The sequence below is a fragment of the Ceratosolen solmsi genome, unplaced genomic scaffold, assembly GCF_000503995.2.
Source record: "Ceratosolen solmsi marchali unplaced genomic scaffold, CerSol_1.0 scaffold1, whole genome shotgun sequence".
Taxonomy (NCBI): Eukaryota; Metazoa; Arthropoda; class Insecta; order Hymenoptera; family Agaonidae; genus Ceratosolen; species Ceratosolen solmsi.
Genome location: NW_011948415.1, coordinates 14,552,465 through 14,574,506, shown reverse-complemented (window position 1 = coordinate 14,574,506; position 22,042 = coordinate 14,552,465). Strand labels below are relative to the sequence as shown.

At 26.5% G+C, this 22,042-nt stretch overlaps 1 protein-coding gene across 4 annotated transcripts; it reads right to left on the bottom strand.

Annotated features, from left to right (window-relative positions):
- Positions 1–2,125: 2,125 nt before the first annotated feature.
- Positions 2,126–21,034, bottom strand: spin (lysolipid transporter protein spinster). 4 transcript variants are annotated; one of them, XM_011508167.1, is made up of 10 exons: positions 20,764–21,034; positions 18,700–18,896; positions 18,479–18,630; positions 17,987–18,190; positions 17,739–17,873; positions 17,395–17,656; positions 16,806–16,904; positions 15,850–16,075; positions 14,272–14,368; positions 10,379–10,456 (listed from the first exon to the last, which is right to left on the bottom strand). In XM_011508167.1, exons 1-9 carry the CDS (start codon positions 20,942–20,944, stop codon positions 14,316–14,318), a joined length of 1,509 nt encoding a protein of 502 aa, XP_011506469.1. In that variant the 5' UTR covers positions 20,945–21,034; the 3' UTR covers positions 10,379–10,456; positions 14,272–14,315. The 4 variants fall into 4 exon arrangements, with proteins under 4 accessions (XP_011506472.1, XP_011506468.1, XP_011506469.1 ...); XM_011508170.1 differs by lacking the exons at positions 10,379–10,456; positions 14,272–14,368 and adding an exon at positions 2,126–2,212; XM_011508166.1 differs by lacking the exon at positions 14,272–14,368 and having other exon boundaries at positions 10,240–10,456.
- Between the last annotated feature and the right edge of the window lie 1,008 nt (positions 21,035–22,042).

Genomic DNA, 22,042 nt, shown 5'->3' with positions numbered 1-22,042 from the left:
GATTTACGATGTAAAAGGGAATAGCGGAGCGATGCGAGAATACGACGGCTCTTCCAAAGTTGCGGCGATAAGACTTGTGACAATTGAAAATAAACGCGCGGATTGAATTTGGTTTTGGACACCGGCTAATTTTATATTGTTTTCTGGTGTGGGAGGAGGGAGGGGGGAGGAGGAGTGCGGAGGGAGAGGATATTTGAGCAAGTTATTATATAATATATCGATCGATCGATCGTATTATTTATGAATTCCATTAATCCTTTCGTAGTCGAGTCCTTATCAAACAATACGAAACAATATAGATAAATATAATGGGAAAATATTTCGTTTTTCTTGAAATTGATGTTTTCCCTACCGATTACTATTAATAAATAAATATATAAAACAAATTTATACCATAAATAATAATAATAATAATTATAATAATAATAATAATAATAATAATAATAATAATAATAATAATAATAATAATCCTCTACTTATTCGCTTACTAAAATAATCTATCAAACAAATTAAAATTTTCTAGCATCAATTTCTTCAATCGATAGTAATGAAATGAATATTTGACATCTACATAACGCTTATTAAATAATTTCATTAATGCCTAGAACATTAATATTCCATTATTAATACTCTTTACGTCCTATCAAGTAAAGCATTTATAGTCGAAATGTTCATTGATACTCGTCATATATAAATATTAAAAACTTAATCGCCTAATTAACCCCTTAAATTTCATATATTTAATAGATTCATATATTTAAGATAAACATTAATGTATAATTATTCTGTTTTAATACATTTTAATGGTTAAACTTTCGCAAACTTTTGAATAACCTATCCCTTTGTAAAACAACGTAAATTAAAATAATGTAATGTTCTTAAAATATCTATTCTTATCGTACTACAAACTTTTCATTTTGAAAATCAAATTATTTATGCAAATAATTAACTAATTATTTCGAATATTTTCTTTAACTGATAAAAAAAATGTTTTGAGTACGAAGAGCATAGCCACACAATATAGCCAGTACACAGAAATATTAGGTATTCTAATACCAATATTTTCCCAATACGATTTATATTAATTATAACAAATTCCATATGATTTTAAAAATTAGTATTTAAATTAAAAATATCGGTAAATTTTTTTTTTATCAATTAAATTAACAAGATGCTTACTTGTTTTTCGATAAGCTGAATTGTATTGTCAAACAATCTTGATTAATGCGTATTTGTTTTAACTCTTACTATATGAAATCTAAGAGTAAACAATTATATTTTTCCAAACTGCAAATTTAACAAATTTACAGTCATATTTCTAAATTTTTTTTTCATTGTCTAAATAAGAAACTAAACAGTTAGTTAAATACTCGATCATATACATTCGATTATAATACATAGATAGAAAAAATAATATTTTTTTAATGCGCTATATATATTTAAATTAACAACATTTTAAAAAATCTTTCTATATGTAAAGATCTACAACTTGAAGAGAATTTAACGGATAATAATCTAAAGATGATCAAAATATGATAACATTATAAAAAAAATAGCTCATATCACAGTATTATACATTAGATTCTAATGATTTGCATTTAAATATTGTAGATGACAATGAAGCATAATATCTATAAATATGCATATTTTTATCAATAAGAAGCAATGAAATTTATTACTATACGATCAATACTCCAATTTTTTATTTATTAGAAATTTTTTTTTTATTTTAACAACAAAAACAATAAAATAAATAGAAATTAGTATGTTATATATTCCTAAAAATGTGGAATGGAAGATTTTCAAATATCTTGTTAATAAAAGCTTATACATTCAAATAACAAAAAATACTGATTAATGTAATTATTATTCTTGAAAATTTAATGAAGAAAGACAATAAAATTTTTACAACATAAAATTACAAAATATTGTTTATATTCATAGAAGTATCAAGAATTTTTTAGCAAACTAAATTTCTTTGATTAATTATACTTAAATATTCCAGAACATTTCCTTCTCATCTTCACGTAAATCTAAAAAAAAAAAAAAATAGCATAAATATATGACGTGCACATTATACATATAATTGCAAATAAATTACTGCGAAGTTCTGAATTATTCTTACTCAGCAAGATGTGCGCAAGGACTTTCGTGGATGTTGATGACGTTAATGTGTTCTGGTTTTCTGAACTTTATATTGCTTTAGTTATACCTGTAATAATCATATTATTCAATACTATTATATAAATATTTTATAACCAATATTAGCAATAGGTATCCAATAGGTACGTTGTACGAAAGATAAATTTATGTAAAATGAATTGTGTAGAGTTATAATTAAATAAAGAGATATAATTACACGTATAATTAATTACCGTAACTAAATTGATTAAAAATTTTGAAATTAATCGTGAAATATATTTTTACTTTATCGTACTAATTAACAGAAGGATGATCGCTTTAATGAAAAAGTTGCGAAATAACTAAAATGAAAACATTATGCAGTCAAAATGTGACAGTTGCATGTAGATTCATTAATTTTAAGTAAATATTATTTTATAAAAATATATCAATTAATTACTGTAAATTGATTTAAAAATAAAATAATAATGGTATTACTATGTTGAATTTAATCAATATTTTTATTTAAAATAATTCGCATGAAAAAATATTTCTACTCTTAACTAAAATCATTTCACTTAAAATTCCATAAAAGTAATCAAATGAATTAACTATTATAAATACCTAATATTTTTTATATTTTTTGTATATGAAAATTATATATGAACATACAATCTTAACCCTATGCAAAAATTATAAATTTTATAAAAATAATTTCTGTTTAATAATTAGAATTTAAACACATTTAACATATATTATAATACATTGATTTCACCTTACGTACATTTATTTGTACATAAAATATAAATCAATATAATTGACTACTATTTTACTATTTTAACAAAAGTACGTAACAATTAATCACGTTTATTGTTTTTTAATTTAAATTGACAATACAGATTTTCATATTAGATTTATTCTAACCGGGATAATTAAATTTATATTGATATAAAATATAATTTAATGTCAATAAATCTTTATTAAAATATATTAATCTAATAACATTCTAACAACAATATAATATTAGATAAAGAATAATAAATATATTGAATTTTGGAAATCAATATTCGTATTTGATACTAACAAAGTATATTCAAAATTATATATATATATATATATATATATATATATATTAAAATAATAACTTGTAACGAAGAATGCCTAATTGTTTTCAAAGATTAAAAATATTTTAGATTATTATATGCTATTAAATTTCGTAGATTATTTGAATTTAACAAGGTAATTAAATTTCTCAGTAATTTTTAAGCTTATCTCGCTTATGTTTGTACTTGTACATAATCTATCTATGTTTCTTATTGGTATTTTTCTTCATAATATGAAAGTTGTCATTACTATTTCGAGAGAAAAAAATTATAAAAAGGAACAGGACACGGAATTCTTCAATTTATATGCGATATATATCTACCAATTATAAGTAATATATATATATATATATATAATAGAATATAATAGAATATATAATAATATATTATATAATAAAATATATAAAATATAATAAATATAAATAAATAATAAAATATAATAAATATAATAAAATAATAAAATATATAATAGAATATATATATATATATAGGTGCTAATTTTTTTTCATATATATAAATTATTAATTGATTTTGTCACTATAACCAAGTAATTAATCCATTAGTTTAGAGACATATCACTCAATGATAATGATTATATTAATTATATTGAGTAAAAAAACTTGGTATTATACGGTAATTAATTACTAAAATATTGTACATAAAATAAAAATTAGCTTAAAAGTCTAAAGTAATTAAATAACTAGCTAAAGCGATCACGCATTTAAAACAATTTTTAATTAGATGATATAAAGTGTCACTGTTTAGATTACTAATTATAGGATTTATATGATAATATAATATAGAATTCGTAATAGATATAATTTTTCACATTCTAAAGTTTATTTTATTAATATTTTATTTGAATTGCGTCATGTTAATCTATTATAATAGAAAAGCCATATTAATAATATTAAATTAATAATATTAACACTACGAAATTTCAGACGCGCTTTAATGAAAATTACTATAAATTCAATACGTATTTAAGTAGTCTATATTTTTTGTAACGTAAATGCTTTAAATACTTTTAAAAATCTGTTTAAAAATGAACCGGAACTTTAAAATAACAATATTAAAAGGAAGTTATGAAAACTTTGTATTAATTGTAATTATATAAATTAAATGAGCAGGTAATTTTAAATATTGTTGCAAGATTTTTTTTCATCATTTATTTAAAAAGGTACGATTTACTAATACATATAATCATCGTTCGAAAGAAGAAACTTTAAAGGACTGTTCAAACGAAAAATCAGTGAAAAATATAACGAGAAAAAAATTCAAAGGATATGTACTTTAAAATAATCTGGCATTTTTATTCAGTAAAAATATGAACACTTTTCACTTTAACAGCCTATACTCGGGAACTGCTGTTGCATTACTTCGAAATGATATCATTTTCTTTCCTCTTTGAAAACCCAACTTATATCTTCTACTAACATTTTCTTTATAGAGGATTAGACGTAGAAATATTATTATACACGGTCACAAATCACTATGTATTATTAAAGAAAAATCAACTTTAAAATATGGCTTTTTTATCCGGTTATATCTTGTGTATTTTGTATATTAAAGGTGATAATATGATAAAATTAGATATATGCATATATGTGTATATATATATATATATATATATATATATTATATAAGTAACTATAAACTTCTCTATTGATATTTAAATTATCATCTTAATTCTAATTTTTAGTTTAAGTCACATCATCATTCTATATTAAAGCTTTAAATCTTATTTTGCATATAAAAATATGTAAAATTTGCACATACTATAACTATTGAAATTACAGCTTATGCAGTCTAAACTTTTTAATTTCCTCATATTATAAAACTAAAATACAGAAGTAAATGTATTTAATAAAAAGATAATGTAAAGTAAAAAGTAACAACAAATTTTTTTGTAAAGTTCGTCTAATATTATCTTACACCACTCATGTTCTTGAAGGAGTTTTATCTTTTATTACATTAGTTTTATTATATTATTACATAGTGATATAATCATAACAGACCCATTGGCTGGATTTGTAACTGATTTAAATTTTTATCTCATTTTACAATAATGTAGAAGATGAATATTTCTTACTTATTTCTCATTTATATAAATATTTATATTATTTATATAAACTTAGACTCTATAATTTGTTATATTCTCTTCTATTATAATTATTGAATTTTTTTTTTCGAGCTACTTATAATTATTGATGGACTTAACTTTATTGCTAAAGATTATAATAAAATATCTACTCAAGAATACTTCGATTGTAAGTACTGTTTTGTTCGAGATAATTTTTTACTCAATTTTTATTTTTATTCTTTGATTGCTTTTCCGATTTCTTGAACTCTATATAATTGAAGGTTTGTTGTCGAGTTTATATTGTCTTTTTTATTGATATTACCATCTGAGCAATTTATGCCAGTATCAATATAGATAATCGTTAGATACTGTCAAAATTATTACTCGGAGTATCTAATTAACCGAAGACTGTTTCATCCTTTTTCAAATTTCATTTCTCGGCACGATTGAGATTATATTTTTATTATATATTATATATTAATATATAATAGATTATTATAGATTAATATATATTTCATTAAATATATAGATAATATTATATATTATATCATAATAAAGGACAATAAGAAATTATGGATACATGAATATTCTCCTGCTATTTTCAAACATAGTTTATTATTAATATATCAGATCGATACGATATAATTAAAAAAAAAAATAATAATAATAACATATAATAAATATAATAATTTTAATTACTTGTGCATCAAATATAAGTGTATTAAGACACTCAAATCCCCATGTTCTATTGGCAATTTTAAATGATTATTTTAATTAATTATTATTTTATTCATAAAAATAAAGGAAAAATATCTTTTGATTAATTAAATAAATTATTTTATACCTTTCGTGCAAGCTCTATTAAAAAAAAAATATATATATATATATATATATTATATTTCCCAGCTCCTTTACTAGTGAAAAAAGGTGGTTTTGTATCTTGTTAATTAATTTACTATCCTAAGCAATTATATAATTTTAGCTTTCGAGAGTAAATATTTTTATACTAAAGTTTTTTATATACTAGTAATTGAAGAAATTCAACTACTTTTCAACTTTATAGTTAATATGTTTCTGCACTATGAGTTCCAATTTAATTATATACTTCGTATAAATTTATAATTTCAAATGACAAAGAAATCATAGATATCATTTTTAAATTATATATATATATCTTTAAATTTACTCTATTTCAATGAAGCAAGGATCGTTTTATACAGAAGTTATTACAAATGATAATAGAGCTCGTAATAAAGTATTGACGTGTATTGTTGAACAAATAAACAGAGGAACATTTTCCATACCTAACATTGCAACGAAATAAAAATAAAAGATTCTAAGCCTTCCGAGACTTTCCCGCTTTTATGGTAGAATGCTGTAATCGTTAAAGTAACGTTCGTATCACAAAGCTTGGGCCATGTGGTGAACTAATACCTTTACTATGTTTTGCTTGTTCTTCAAGTTTATAGCCTTAGTCTTTAATTCATTGAAAAGAAACTGATATTTTTCTTTCCTAAACATTACTTATGATAATAAATACAAAATAGTGTTATTTATATTTATATATTGTATGTCATATATCTGCTTTCATAATTTTAAACTTGTTAGTAAATCGTAAAATTTGTAGGGCAAGTAGGTATAGTCTTGTTAGCTTTGCGTTACATTATATAATTATTCCAAGTATTCAAAATAAAAAAAAAGTGTATTGTATATTTTCTTTTCTTTATAATTAGGTTTGGAGAAATTTATCTTCGAGAAAACAATTATTACCGATTGCTAATATTACGATAAAGATATTTTTTTTATCTAAACACAATTATTATTCATAACTAAATTGTTTAGTTTAGTATCGCATTATTAATAATAAATGTAAAATCTGAAACAATGAAGTAAGATTTATAACTTTGCTATAATTGGATATAATTCACAAAATTAACTCGTAGAAAATTGTTTTTTTTTTTTTTTTTTTGCAAACAATTGACTTTATTAGAGATTATTAAATTAATGAGTTTTATAAATTATGAAATATCTCATATTAAATTACATTAGATCTATTAATCCATTTAGTTGAAATTTCGCTCTATTTGAGCTATCGTTTTGGTCTGGTTCATAAATATATATTTCAACATTCATTTCCACATACAATACCTGTTGCTTTAAGCTTTATAGAAGTTGATGATTTGTTAGCATTTATCGAGATAACTATTTTCAATTAGTATATATTTTTTTTATTCTTAGGATTTTAAATGATAATATTTCCACATATTATTTATACTTTGATTACTATTAATATCAAATGAAAATAAATGCTTAGTTCGAAGCTCTAGAATTGCATAAATTAATATGTTGGGGCTTAATTTTAATTAAACATAAATAATAAATTCTTTAATCGAGTACAATAGAGGAATATAAACTATATTAAAACTAATTATTTATATTATTATCTTTACATAAAAAATATTTCTATAGTAAAAAACAATTTTAAAAAGACTTTATGTGATATTTTATAAAAAAAAAAAAAAAAAAAAAAAATTATACCTCTAAACATAAAACGTATATGACTTTGTTAAATAAAAGCTTTAATTTGACTACGCAATATAGGTGAGAAATTATTCTCATTTCCATATCGAATCAACAAAAAAAACCTCAAAATCCTTCCAATGCTGGCCTTCGGATTATCTACTATTGTATATTTTTTATATTTGTATATTATAATAGTTAAGGTCAACTATAAGTTTTCATAAAATGGATTTCCTAAATTCTGTGCATTATTAAAAATTCCAAGATAAATAATAATAATAATAATAAACAAACAATATAACAAACAAACAACAACAACAACAACAACAACAACAACAATACAATATAAACGATATAATTGTAGAAAAAATTATTAGCTTTATTTTGTACAATCTGCAAAAATCCACTAGTTAAAAAATAATCTTTTGAAACAATATAATTTTAAATATACATGTTTAAATAAAATAATAATACAGTCATTTTCTATGTATTATAATACATGGTTAACGCATGAAACTGCACAGCTTTTCAGTCGACATTGGGTTTGCAACGACTAATTATCACACGCGCACATTAGTCTCTTACAAAATTGACGTGTTGAACCTTGGTGTTGAGTAAGCATATTCAATGATATAATCATAGTTCAAAAATCACAAAATTTTATTAACTGTTAGACATTAGACGGGACGCTCACAGAAATTTTTATTTAAATTTCAATATCAATGTTTATTCATAACTATCGATTGAAAAATAGAATAAAATGTCTATGAATCTCTAAAAATGAAGATCAAATTACTCATTGTCGTGGTAAAAAGAAGTTTAAAAAAGAAATTTTTTACTCGAAAGTTTATAGCCTATTGTTTAAAAATCAATATATAATTATTAATATACGTAATTTTTAAGTAAATAAATGCTTTAAATAAGAGTTTAAATAAATAAAAGAAGTAAATGTGAGAAGAGGGCCTTTAAAGTGTTTTTTTTTTTTTGTTTTGTTTGTTTATCTTAAATATGAATATTGAATATTTTCTTAATAGATGCTTAGCATATTACAAAGTTAATATAATTCTTTGAAATTCTTCATTTTTTCAGAATCATTTACGGAATCAAATTCCAAGAAAAATGTTATTAGGAAATAATTATTTTTCTTCGATATAAACAAATTGATAAAATTATTGCGATGTTTTTCTTATAACAAAACAAAACAAAAACAGATTTAACAAATAAAAATTGTTGTTCAATACAGAATTCTATTAGTATTTACGTGGTTGCACAAAACCTAACCAATTATTTTTAGAATAATGTTTCGTATGAAATCGTGATAAATTTTGTATTATTTCCAAAATATTACTTTGCAATAGTATTAAAAATCTTAAAATATAACGAAAAAGGTATATATTAAATGTACATCAATGATAATAATGAAATAAAATAACAAACTCTCATTAGAAATTAAATCAAGTCAGAAACTAAACTCTCAAATTATTTGTCACTTGAACGGCACGGCTCTTTAATAAAATTAAATAAAATTAAATAATAAAAAAAAAAAAAAAAAAAAAAAAAAAAAAAAAGTTATAAAGTGGCCTATTGTTCGCTAATGCATTCGTAAAGCAGACATACTTTTCCATATTTTGTATGCGTCATTTCTAAAATACACTTTACTCGGCGTTATTTACGTATACTCTAAAAATTTACTCCAAAATTTTGGACATTGCAATATCTTTCACTTTTTCACTACTATAAAAATATATTTCTAAATAACGCATAAGAAATGTACAACAACTGCTACAGTGTAAACATGTTATAAAAACATACACGCAATAGTTTAACTATTTACGAATCTTCTCCTAATTACATAAAATCGCACAATGCGTATCTTCCTACGAGCCTGTAATGAACGAAAGCGCACATTCACTCCATTTTATAGGAGCAAAGACACTTACCAGTTTTTTTTTTTTTTTTTTTTTTTTTTTTTTTTTATTATCGTAACAGTTATTTCTTTAAGAATGATTTTTCGAACTGCACGGCGAATTAAAGAGCTGCTTATTTGATATTAAAACTAGAACGAATAACCGTTTAAAAACATATAATACATAATGAAAATTATAAATCAATCGTCTGTCTTAGAATGAATTTCTGATTTTACATCTTCAATATGCCATCGATAAAAACTTTCATTTAAATTGCACTTCAAATGCATGTTGCCTTCTCAAAATAACTAATGCTACATTGTTTTTCGTAAAATGCAAATTTACGTTACAATTAATGATTAGCTGTAAATTCCTTTTCTTTTTTTCTTTTTTCTTTTGTGTTATCTCCGCTTTGGTTTTACCACTACTAAATTAAGCAATCTTTGTCCCTTCAAATTATTGAATTCACACTTGTAATTAGAGTTCTCATCCTCGTTTATAAGAGACTCGTTTATATTTTCAATGTATCCGCTCTTATGCTTAAGTCCGAAAGGGAACGCACGACGACTAAGGTCCCGATCGATCATCATCATCGGCCTTAATCAATATCAACACTACCGCCGTTTATTTCTTTTAAAGTCAGTCGGGTTTGATGAGGGCATTGATAGATTCACCCTCGGGCTCCTCGTCGTATTCACCGGACGCCTCGGAGTCCAGAGCATCTGCAACAAGAGTCAACGAAATCATCCATTAGGCAAGTCAAACACTGTAATGCGCATCAGAAACTTCGAGTCGGAGATGAAAATTGTAAGTCGAAACTTTTCCAAAAGACGTGAAAGAGAAGATTCTTTATCTACGCATACATTTTCATAGATACCAATCCTTTAGTACCACACATCTTGGAAGAAAATGAACGTGTTCATTGACGTATTCAATAAGGATTTACCGTGAGTTGCCTTTGGTGTTTTCTTTTTCGTTTTTTTTTTTTTTTTTTTTTTTTTTTTTTTTTTTATTTTGTTTCTTGAATTATCGTAAGCAACTATAAGTTATTAATTAGTGTTTATAATTACATGAACTCGAAGCATTATATTTTTGGCAATAAGTTTCTATGCGCACACGACGCGTGTACTTTTATAAAAAAATTTTAATTTTTTTTTATTTTTATATACTTTTATCAACTTTTCGAGGAAATAAAATCGGTCTTCGCTTTAATAATTACTTTATAAATTAATTTCAATTACATTTTCATAAGAATATTAAATTTTGACATTTGACCAAGTTTTGTGATTTTCACTTTTAGCACATTAAATTATATTAAAGTACATAAGTAATTTATTTTATTATTTTATCTACAAATGTAAATGTACTAACCTGAACATAATTGTAACATTCGCATGTATTTTTCATCAGATTTTCAATCGTTTCCCAAATAATTTGTATAAAAATATATATATGCGTATAAAATAAATGACTCGTAGTTAAATCGACTATTCTACGATTTAGATTTAGCAGTATTTTCTAATGCAATGATATATTCAGCGAGTTTATTAATATTTAATCGATGTCCAATAGTTCTCAATTAGATAATGTAATTAGAGAGTCCAAATTTTATTGATTTTTATCAAAACTATAATCCATCATATAATAATGTTTTTAAAATAGAATCGATCTTTTTAATGAAATATTATTAATTTCTAATATAGTTGAGCATCTTAAACAGCATCGGAAGAACAAGAAACTTCGAATAAAAATCTTAAGTACGGAGAATTTTAGTTTTGGATTTCGCACGGAACGTTGTTCATTTCGTCTTCACGTAATAAATACTTTTTTTTTTAGCATAAAATGAAGTGAATTAAGCGACGAGTCTTTGCCACAATATCGTATCTACGATACAATGATCAAATAAAATTCAACATTGAACAGAGAAGTAGTTCTCACCATAATAAACTCACGATACAAATATACGAGATACGTCAAGATTGCATTGCATTAGCAGACATCGGAATTAAAATTTTACCATCGCTATATAAAAAAAAAAAAAAAAAAAAAAAAAAAAAAAAAAAAAAAAAAAAAAAAAAAAAAAAAACCTTTCATCTGCAATAAAAAGCTCCCCATCCTCCTTTTTTCGTAAAAAGAACCTGCATGAAATCAGTATTTGTAGAGAAATATTATAATCTTATAGACGTCTAACCTTTTCCAGGGTCACAATCATGGAATTGATGCATTAATTAATAATTCTAAATACATGCCAAGTTGAATCTGTCGTTGTTACCTCCATCCAAAAGCCGTGCAATGCACACCGCACACATATTGTACAAGAATTCTGCTCAATGTTAATATTAATCGCATGCATAATAAAAATTAATTAATTTAAAAATGCCTTATTTGTTAGTAGGCAATTTTGTGAATTTACTTATTATTTTAATGCTTATATAATTATTTACAATAAGAACTTACTACAGCAATCCTAACGTAATGATGAAAATATTTTAATTAAAAACATTTCTTCGAAATAATTCAAGCAATATGTTTACACTGTATAACTTATTGTTGATCTATTGGCATTTTATAAATATTTATGAATATACACATGCATAGTTATTTAAGAACTTCACATTCAGTTTACAATATTTAAAAAGTAATAGCAAGATTTATCGATGAAGTGACTTTCAAAAATTTAATTTTCCATGACGTTTTTTATTTGTTTTTATTTGTTTCATTGACAACTACTCTCTATTCTCAATATAATTCTTAATAAAATGTATCAATATTTTGTATATTTTTTTATTACAAGTGCTTTCTCCACACCCGTTATAAGAAATTAAAATGCAGTTGTACTTAACTTTTTTTTTTTTTTTTTTTTTTGTTTGCTCATCATTGTTATAATATTAATATGTTCTGTTAAATAAATAAGGGGATAGACATTGATCGAATAAACATAAAATGATTAAAATAAATTTTATTTGTAGAACAAAGTATTTGATGTGAATTAGCAAATGAATAAATATTTGAATTTACGATATTTTTCAATATGATACGACTTCTAATCTTAATCAATATATTCATGAAAAATTGCTTAATTTCGGCATTTGAATTTCGAAATTTTTAATCATGAAAAATAGCCAATAAATAAATGTATATTTCACTAATAAGTTAATACTCATAACCATTTCGCTTAATATGAGATGATGTTATTATGATTGTGAATATTAAGGAAAAATGTAATAAAATTGTTAAAATGCACATACTCGTTAGTCGTTGATATCGAATAAGTAAAAATGATATGAAGCAATTTAAAAACATAGATTATCATTATAAATTATAAAATTGAAAATAATGCATACTTACTAATAAAATTTGCATGTAATGAAGTTTCATATATAAAAAAAAAAAATGTATATATATACATAACAATTAAAAATATCAGTGTATAATCAGTTTATTTTTATACGTTGTTTCAATGCAAATCAATTACAAACGTTATATATTAAAACTTAAATTAAATAAACTAAATATATAATTATATTGTAGTTGACTAATTTTTTATCCAAATTTTTATAAAGTTAGTATTGATTTTTAATGGAAATAATGATAACCGTTAAATCATTACATATTTATATTGCACATTATAATACAAAATAATTAAAAATGATATTTAACTAACCATTATTTTTTTAAAACTTAAAATACAATTATTTTCTATGTTACCCAATATCTACTTTCAATGTTCAAGTTGGCATAATGTAACATGTAATTGTTTTACAATTAGAAATCTCACATTATCTTACAAGTTATTACACTATGAATATTCATAGCTCAACTACTGAATCTATTACATTTATGTATGATTTTTTATTCGAATATCACATTAGAGCTTTATTGTACAGCCTTTACGTCTTCTCCATATAAATGTTAAAAAAAAAAAAAAAAAAAAAAAAAAAAAAAAAAAATTTGTGAATTTACGAAATGAGTTTGCATTCTTTTAACAATAAAGAATATAACACTTCTATTGAATATGAATTTTTATTTAGTTTCATTGATAATATATTTTAAATAAGAGTACGTGATTTGTTAATAAGAAAAGTCATTGGCTTTATGTTTGTTAAATTTGGATTCATTAGTGTTTAAATTAGCGAAAAGTATGAATGCTTCTTTAATCTTCCCAATAAAACATTTACAAGTCCTTTGGATAGAATATTTTTAGTTTGGATACTTTGGATATAGAGTATCTTCAAGCAGTTAATATTACGAATAATATTTAAAATTAAAGAAAATTTCATGAGCTTGATTTTGATTTTGAGTTTGATTATTGGCATTTAATTTTATCGATAAATTGTTTAATGCCACGTAAGGCAATTATTTATTTGCTTTTAAAATATCCGAGAACTTATTAATTTTAAATGTACTCTTAAAAATTTTCACATTTTCTTCCTAACAAAAATTACAAAAAACAGTGATGAATCGTAAAAAATTAAATTGATTACACAGCTGAAATATGGTGAAATTAAATGAAAATGTGTGAAAGAAAATTAGGTACCATATATACACAGCATACTATTCGGGTGATTCCCTGCTGATGATCTATAAACGCGTCGATTCTGCTTGCCCTTTTTTCTTAATATCTAGAAACATGTCTGCAAGAAATACGGTTTTTTCTTTGTTACACGTGATTGTTTTATCATACAATTTTTAGGCGCAATCGAAACGCGCCATCGTATCTTTCTTTATATACGTGTATGAATCTTGCATCGCTTATTTTCTATACCAGATTAGTGAAAAAGCTGAATATTGACTATTGTAATAAAGACAGAAATATTATGCAAGTGATAAATGAGACTATTATTACATTTAATGTGTGACTATCAAATGATGTAAAATATCATAATAAAAAGGATTGCAAATTATAATGTACATATTCTAATAGAAAAATCAATCAAAATATTTAAGCATTTAATAAAATCCCATATTTCATGAAATACGTAGCAATATAATGTCCTTAATCATTTAATTTACTTGTTTACGTGCTTACAGGCTCTTAAATATTTTAAGATAAAGAATAAAAAAACATTAGGATTCCAAACAAAAATTATCGTTATTTTTATATTATTTTATTTATGAAATATGCGATTCTATATTCATTCGTGTTCTATGTGGAAAATATCTTTAAACAAAAAACAAAAAAAAAAATGTATTGCTTATTAACTACAAGGACTTAATGCACAACATAAGCAAAATAAGAACTTAAATATAACTTGAATTCTAAAAATTGTAATTATTAAGAAATAAAACACTTTTTATAAGAAAAGTTATAGTTTATAAAAACTAACAATATATTACATTTACAAATTAAAATAGATTAAAATGTGAACTCCAGTGTTTTTTTAATGTAAAAGAACAAAAAATTTTAATGTTTCAATAAAACGTTGAGCTTCTATTTTTAACGACGAATTAATTATATCACTGCTTAATACTGTTTTTTTTTTTTAATTATCAATTGGTATACATACTTGAGTATGAAAATGGGAGCTAATTATTTTACATCCATAGAGGAGTAATCACTTTTATTTCTTTTTTTTTTTTTTACTTTTCATCGTAACTTTATTGATCTCACAAATTCTGACCAATGCGGTAAACTATCAAAATTTCTTATTTTTTATGATTCAGCAAACCATTAATCAATGCTGCACAGTAGATATTTAATTAATTCAAGAAATCTTAACAAGGATATTAATAGAAAATTCCTTCTTACTTGAGATTGTAAATATTTAAGTAATTATTCTTGATATTTTTCATGCATTTAAAACATTAACAAGAAAGCTTACTGCAGTATTTAATATAGCATCATTAGCCGATAAATATTTATTTACGTTCTATTTACCAGACACCATTCGCGCATTAGATTCTCTTGTCTTAGACTTAACTTTAATTAAAAAAATACATGTATATTTATAGACAGTTCTCAGTACTGTTTGTATATTTTACATTAATCTACCTATTAAGGCATTTATATTAAAAAAACAAAACAAAACAAAAAAAAAACAAAAAAAAAAACAAAACAAAACGTTAACATTAATAATTAAATTTTATATAATTTAAAACCTTTAAAGATATTTACCTGAGATGGTGAGATCTACTAATGCCTTATCCTTTTCGATATACAAGGCAGTAAGGAAGAAAAATAAACTACCTAATACTTCTACAAAAATCGTAAGAAATAGAGCGTATTGTAAACTTCGAAAATCTACAATTAAATCGTCAGTCAATGGCAGTGCCATTTGTTCAGGTTCGATCCAACCTATTGTCAAATTTGGCAACAATACGAATTTTAAAGCATCTGAAATCTAAAAATATAGACAAACGTTACTGATTAATATATTAACTTACAAAATTACGTGAAATTAATGTTAGAAATAATTTCACATCAATTTCAATTACTAATTATAATTATTTTTTATCCAAATATTCAATTATCAATTATCAAAAATATAAAAATTATTTACATTCCTTGATAAAACAAGTGAAATTAGATTAGAGCATTAATTTGTTAAATTAAAAAAAAAGATATTATTAAAAAAGTATAGTGAGTAATATAGTTATATCGGATTTTATTAGAATTAAATTTATTTTTTCAAAAAAATCGTAATATCTTACAATTAACCGTATGAATGTAGTGCTTCAAAATAGTGTTAGTGTTAGTATTATTTATAATTTTTCGGATTACGAATACGAAAATTATAGAAATTTATGTAAGTTTAACAATAATAATCATGAAAATTAAAATAATATATTAGTTTTTTTTTTAATCGAATGCTCGATCTTATCGACATTTTATTTACCAATATTTTATTAAAACATTTCCTTTTAATATGAGGTTTTGTTCAAGATACGTTGATTGTGACATTATTAATATAAAGTAAAAGATACATTAAATAATTAATAATTTATGATAAATAAGATTAATACTCGATACACGTTTCTTGCACAAACATGATATCTCATTAATTTAAATTATAAATAAAGTGTTGACGTATCATACAAAATACAATAAATACATAATCTCTTGATACTTACTACGCCTATAAGATATGGACTGCCTGCATCACCAAAGGCGTGGGCGAATAATATTTGAAACGCCTCGGCGGTTGATCTTCTCGTTGGTATTACAACGTACTAAAAACATTATAAGAATTTTTAATTTTTTTTTTTATTACTATCATTAATAATGATATTAAATTAAACATTTTTCCAAAATATCGTCTACAAGCGAAAACAAAATTGTATACATTTAATACATAATATTGAATGGAATTTTAATAAAAGACATTGTCATGCCATTTAAAATCTTTGTATCTTTTCCAAACATATATATATATATATATATATGCTATACTATATTATAATACATACGCATACGTGTAGTCATATTTTTTTAAATTATTTGGAAAATTAAAGTACAAGATATGCAACATAATAAAAAAATATATGCTGATTACATAAAAGTGAGTTTGAAAACGATATGTAAATTTTATAAAATATTAATTTGTAATTTTTGTTAAAATAATTTTAAAAAATAGTTAAAATAATTTTAAAAAATATGAAAAATTCTAATATTTTTTTAGTAAGTCAATCGAGGACTTTTTTTCTTCTTTGTATTACATACCAATAACATATCAGCCACTATTGACCAATTTAGGTTAATGGCTAATTGACCAAAGAATATTAAAATATAACAAGCTGTAGCATTTGAACTAGCAAATATTGATCCAAAGAATATTAATGGGGCACTTATCAGAAGGCCAACAGCACAAATTAATGGGTCGGCTTGGTGCCATCGAACTCTTAATTTTTGTGCTATCATAGAACCTAAAGGCACTCCGATTAAGCCAGCAATCATTGCTATGACACCAAATTTATAAGCCACTCTAAAAAATATAAATTGTAATTTGAAACACGTACGTCATTCGTACGTATATCATTCTTCATAATTATATTATATAAACTTACTCGGCTATGCTAATAGCTTGTCCAGTATTTTGCAAAATAAATCCATATTGAATAAATTTCGGTCCCCAAAATGCAAGCGCACCACTAACAAAGGACACGCACGTAAACCCTACTGTACTTAGCATGAAACTCTGACTGTAACATTTTTATATTAAACAGCAATGTGAAATAACTCGATTAAATTTTCTCGTTAAAAAAATGTTAAAAAATTAAAAGAAAAATCAGCGGAGATATTACTTGAATCTTACTTTTTTAATAAAGCTTTAATGTCATCAGACCAGGCGGTAGTAGCCACATGGGATCCGCCTTCTTTTTCTCCTCGGACGGGATCTCGCACTAATGATAAAATAAGAATAATTGCTAAAATTCCCAATGATGGTGTTATCCTTAATCCCCACTGCCAAGAACCAGTAGCCGTTGCCATTTCACCTCCTGTTATATATCCTAAACCGCTGTAAAAAAAATTATTTATTAAACTTAATATCATTATAAGAATATTAATAGTAAAGACGTGTGTTGAAAAATTAAAATATACTTTACAGTTAAGTCGATGATTTTACAGCCTAGCATAGTAAGGTCGATTACTTTAAATTATGTCTTTTATAAACATATACTTCCGATAAAATGTATTTAAAAAAATTATTATTATTATTTAAAAATTTCGTTTAAGAATATTTTTTTCATTTAATACCGAGACTAATTTTCATTGTATTAAGTATTATACTTTGGATTGACTTTACCTGCCAACTGGTATTGCAAAATAAAATAGTGCCAGCATTTTTGAGCGCACATCTTTAATAAACAAATCGCTAATTATTGTGGGAGCAATTGTAGAATAACTAGCTTCTCCGATACCCACTAATGTTCGGAAGAATAGGAACCAACCATACGACTAAAATCCAATGTACAAACGTTAATTATTTCACATAATAATTATATAATCAAACTTCAAATTTCTTACTTTCATATACGATCCAATAAATGTAGTCAAACACCATAAAAACACTCCTGCGCTCATAATTATTTTTCTGTTATAACGATCTCCTAAATATCCAAATAACGGTGCAAATATCATGTAACTTATAATAAATGCCGTTTGAAGCAATCCAGACTGACCATTGTCGATATGAAAATCATTTTGTATTTCTGTTAGTACTCCTGAAATATAGAAATACATTCATTAAATTTCACGATTACCTTAATTCTCAGCTTACGATTAAAAATATCAAATATATAATTATATAAATTTTTTAAAGATTGCATTGTAACTAAAATTTAAAATACACATATTTTATACAATATGCTACAAACAGCCTCTATCAATTGTATTATTGTATGATACTTTTATATTTTCTAAGCATTAAGTATTAAGCACTAAGCACTAAGCATTAAGTAATAATTATTAAATATTTAAAATGTATATTCAACGTGCGACTGCCCGGTAACGATAATTTTCAAACAAGAAGTGACATCCTTAAATAATATTTAATGTTGCTCTTAAGAGGCATTACGTTGTTTCATACATCATTCGTACTTTATGACATTATTAACGTATAAGTGTTGTATGCATTGTTATAATATAACAGAAAACAGATTAAATACCGTTTCCTTTTACTTGAAAACTAAAGATTAATATCAACGATGAAAATACTTTATCTACAATTACGCTTTAAAAGCAAAATTTGACTATTCATTTCAATTACATAAACATCGATAAAACACTTAATTTAAATGTGTGAAATATGAAAATTCTCATCTTATTTTTTATTCAAATTATTATTTTATTAATGTTTAAATTATTTATACTACTGGTGTACAATGCGACTGTTATTGTTTCAAAGTTAGACGATTAATTAATAACGTCGATAACGATTTGTTGCTTTAAATTATTTGAAAATTCTGTCAAAAAATAGCTACACGGTTGTCAAATAATCTTAAATTTAACTGAATTACTAATCTATTTGTAAAATAAAACAAGTAGTTATTAATCATATTGTAGGCCCATTAAAATTTACTACTAAAATTTATATTCATCATTTTATGTGATATTCAATGTGTGTTTCCTAACGTTTTCATCGCTACATACATTTATACAATAATAATAAAAACTTGGCACAGCTTGGCAAATTCACTTATTTTCGCTAATTTGAATAATGGATTTTCATCTTTAATCGTTATTTCACATTGATCAATGCAATATGTGGCTCATATCTTGACACATATCATACACACGTCGCTATTACTTATGCCTCGCAAGCTCGTAGAATTTAAGTATTTAAATTAAGTTACAGAAAAAGCTCATCTATACAATGAAATACAAAGAGTATGGTATGTAACGCTAATCAAGCTCGACTTTAAGCTCTCGTTTAATAACAAAATATAAAAATACATTTATCACGATCCTGTTGCAACACTTGACGACGTTTTACCAAAGTCTTACGTTATTTAACAATTCATAATAATGTATAATTTTCCTATCCTTCGGCTCTCCGATCCGCCCCAAAAAAAGAAAAAAAAACAAACAAACAATCATAACGATGGAAAGATTTTATTTAGGTTTCTCGAAGAGCACCCCACCCGACAACATGTTAAGTAAATAAAACAAAATGCTCGAGCAGGACACGGCCAATTACAAATAAATGTCAATGCTTTGTTTTTTCTCCCCGGTCTCCTGAAAATTTCTCCAACGTCCTCGTCGCGACTTATTCACGCTAAACTCACCGCTTGACCGACCGCCGACAGCCGACCGCAAATGGCAATGTGTTTGCACGTTGGCGCATACCATCTAATCGAAACGCGCGAGCGAAAAAATGCGGTGCCAGCCGGGCACGAGGGGGGGAGCCTACGGTAAAAGTAAAATAGCTCATAATTAAGTATAGACGGGCGAGGGTGGTCGCGGGACGGGGAGAGGGGAGGGGCGGGGGACGGGGGCGTAGGGGGGGGGGCTTTAGGATGGCTGGGAGAGGCGAGATAGTGAAAAGGAGGATGAAAAGACGTGAGAATGGAGATAAAACGTGACACTCACCGGCAATGGTGAACCTGTCCATGTAATTGATGAGGTTGACGAAACAGAGGACGAAGACAGCGACCCATTCGCGGACGGTGACCGAACGCAGGCTCGCGCCGTTGCTGTTGCTGCTCTTGCGCACGGACCGCGACCCGACGACGACGGCCGAGGTCGCGGGTCCATGCCCATCGTTCACCATGAGAGTTCACCGCTCCGTGCGAGCGCCTTGGACGGCGATCCTCGTCTCACCTCGCGGTGGCACACCAACCACCTCACCGCCGCCACCACCACTACCACTACCACTACCACTACCACTACCACTACCACTACCACTACCACTGCCACTGCCACTACCACTACCACTACCACCACCTTCCTTCTCCTCGAACCCTTTCGCCTTCGCCCGCTCTCTCTCTCGCTCTCGCTCTCGCTCTCGCTCTCTCACCAGAGCCGCGACAATTTCCCTTGGCTGCCGCGGAGCGCTCTCAACAAGACCAGCCACGACAAAAACGAAATAAAAAAAAGAAACAAGCCGAAATGTCGCAAAGCGTTAATGAGGGCGGGGAGGGACGCAGGAGGGACGGAGCGAGCGGACGGCTTTACGCGACAGAGGGAGAGGTGGTGATGAAGGGGGCTGTTTAAGGCGAAACGACGATAAGGAGGACCGGGTAGTCGGGTGCGCTCCTCCCGTAATCGCGTGCACTTCTAGATCACTCGTTATAGGCAAGACCGCGACTCGCTGTTGCCGCCAATTGTTCCAGCTCGAGGATATCATCCGATTGGCCTGCCAAGGGCGCAAGTTCTGACCCGAGCTCCGCTGCCGACTCCTGAGTGTCGCTGCCGCTGTTGCAGCTTGAGTCGCCGCGCGCTGTGCATAGACGCGCGGCGCATGCGCAGCTCAATTATACCCCCACAGTCTCATGGTACCGCGTGGCGATAGTGGTAGTGGGGGTAGCGAAAGTTTGGCGCGTCACGGAGGGGCGGGAGGAGGAGAACGTGGCGGGTCGTGGCGGCGACGACGGTGGCCGTGGCGATAGCGGCATAGGAGAAGGAGGAGGAGGTTGGAGGAGGAATGTCGCCACGAATCACGCCATCGGCTCTCGACGAACCGTAGAACGAATCTCCGTGCGTGCCCTCGCCGCCTCCTTCGCGCTGTCCAGACACCGCTTCTAACGCTTCTTCCATCATCTAGTCTTGTTTCTCTTACTTGCCTCTCTACCGCCCCCTCCCCTGTGCACCGTCCATGATACTTGGTCGTTTTGCCACGCCGGGGGATGGGGCGGGGGGGGGGGGGGTG

What these genes read in the sequence shown, in the direction of transcription:
- spin (XM_011508166.1), bottom strand. Translation starts at nt 20,944, where the DNA reads ATGGTGAACGATGGGCATGGACCCGCGACCTCGGCCGTCGTCGTCGGG. An exon ending in ATTAAAGCTTTATTAAAAAA is followed by an intron (nt 17,874 to 17,986) that starts GTAAGATTCAAG and finishes AAAATGTTACAG; the next exon opens with TCAGAGTTTCATGCTAAGTA. An exon ending in TAGTGGCTGATATGTTATTG is followed by an intron (nt 16,905 to 17,394) that starts GTATGTAATACA and finishes TAATGTTTTTAG; the next exon opens with TACGTTGTAATACCAACGAG.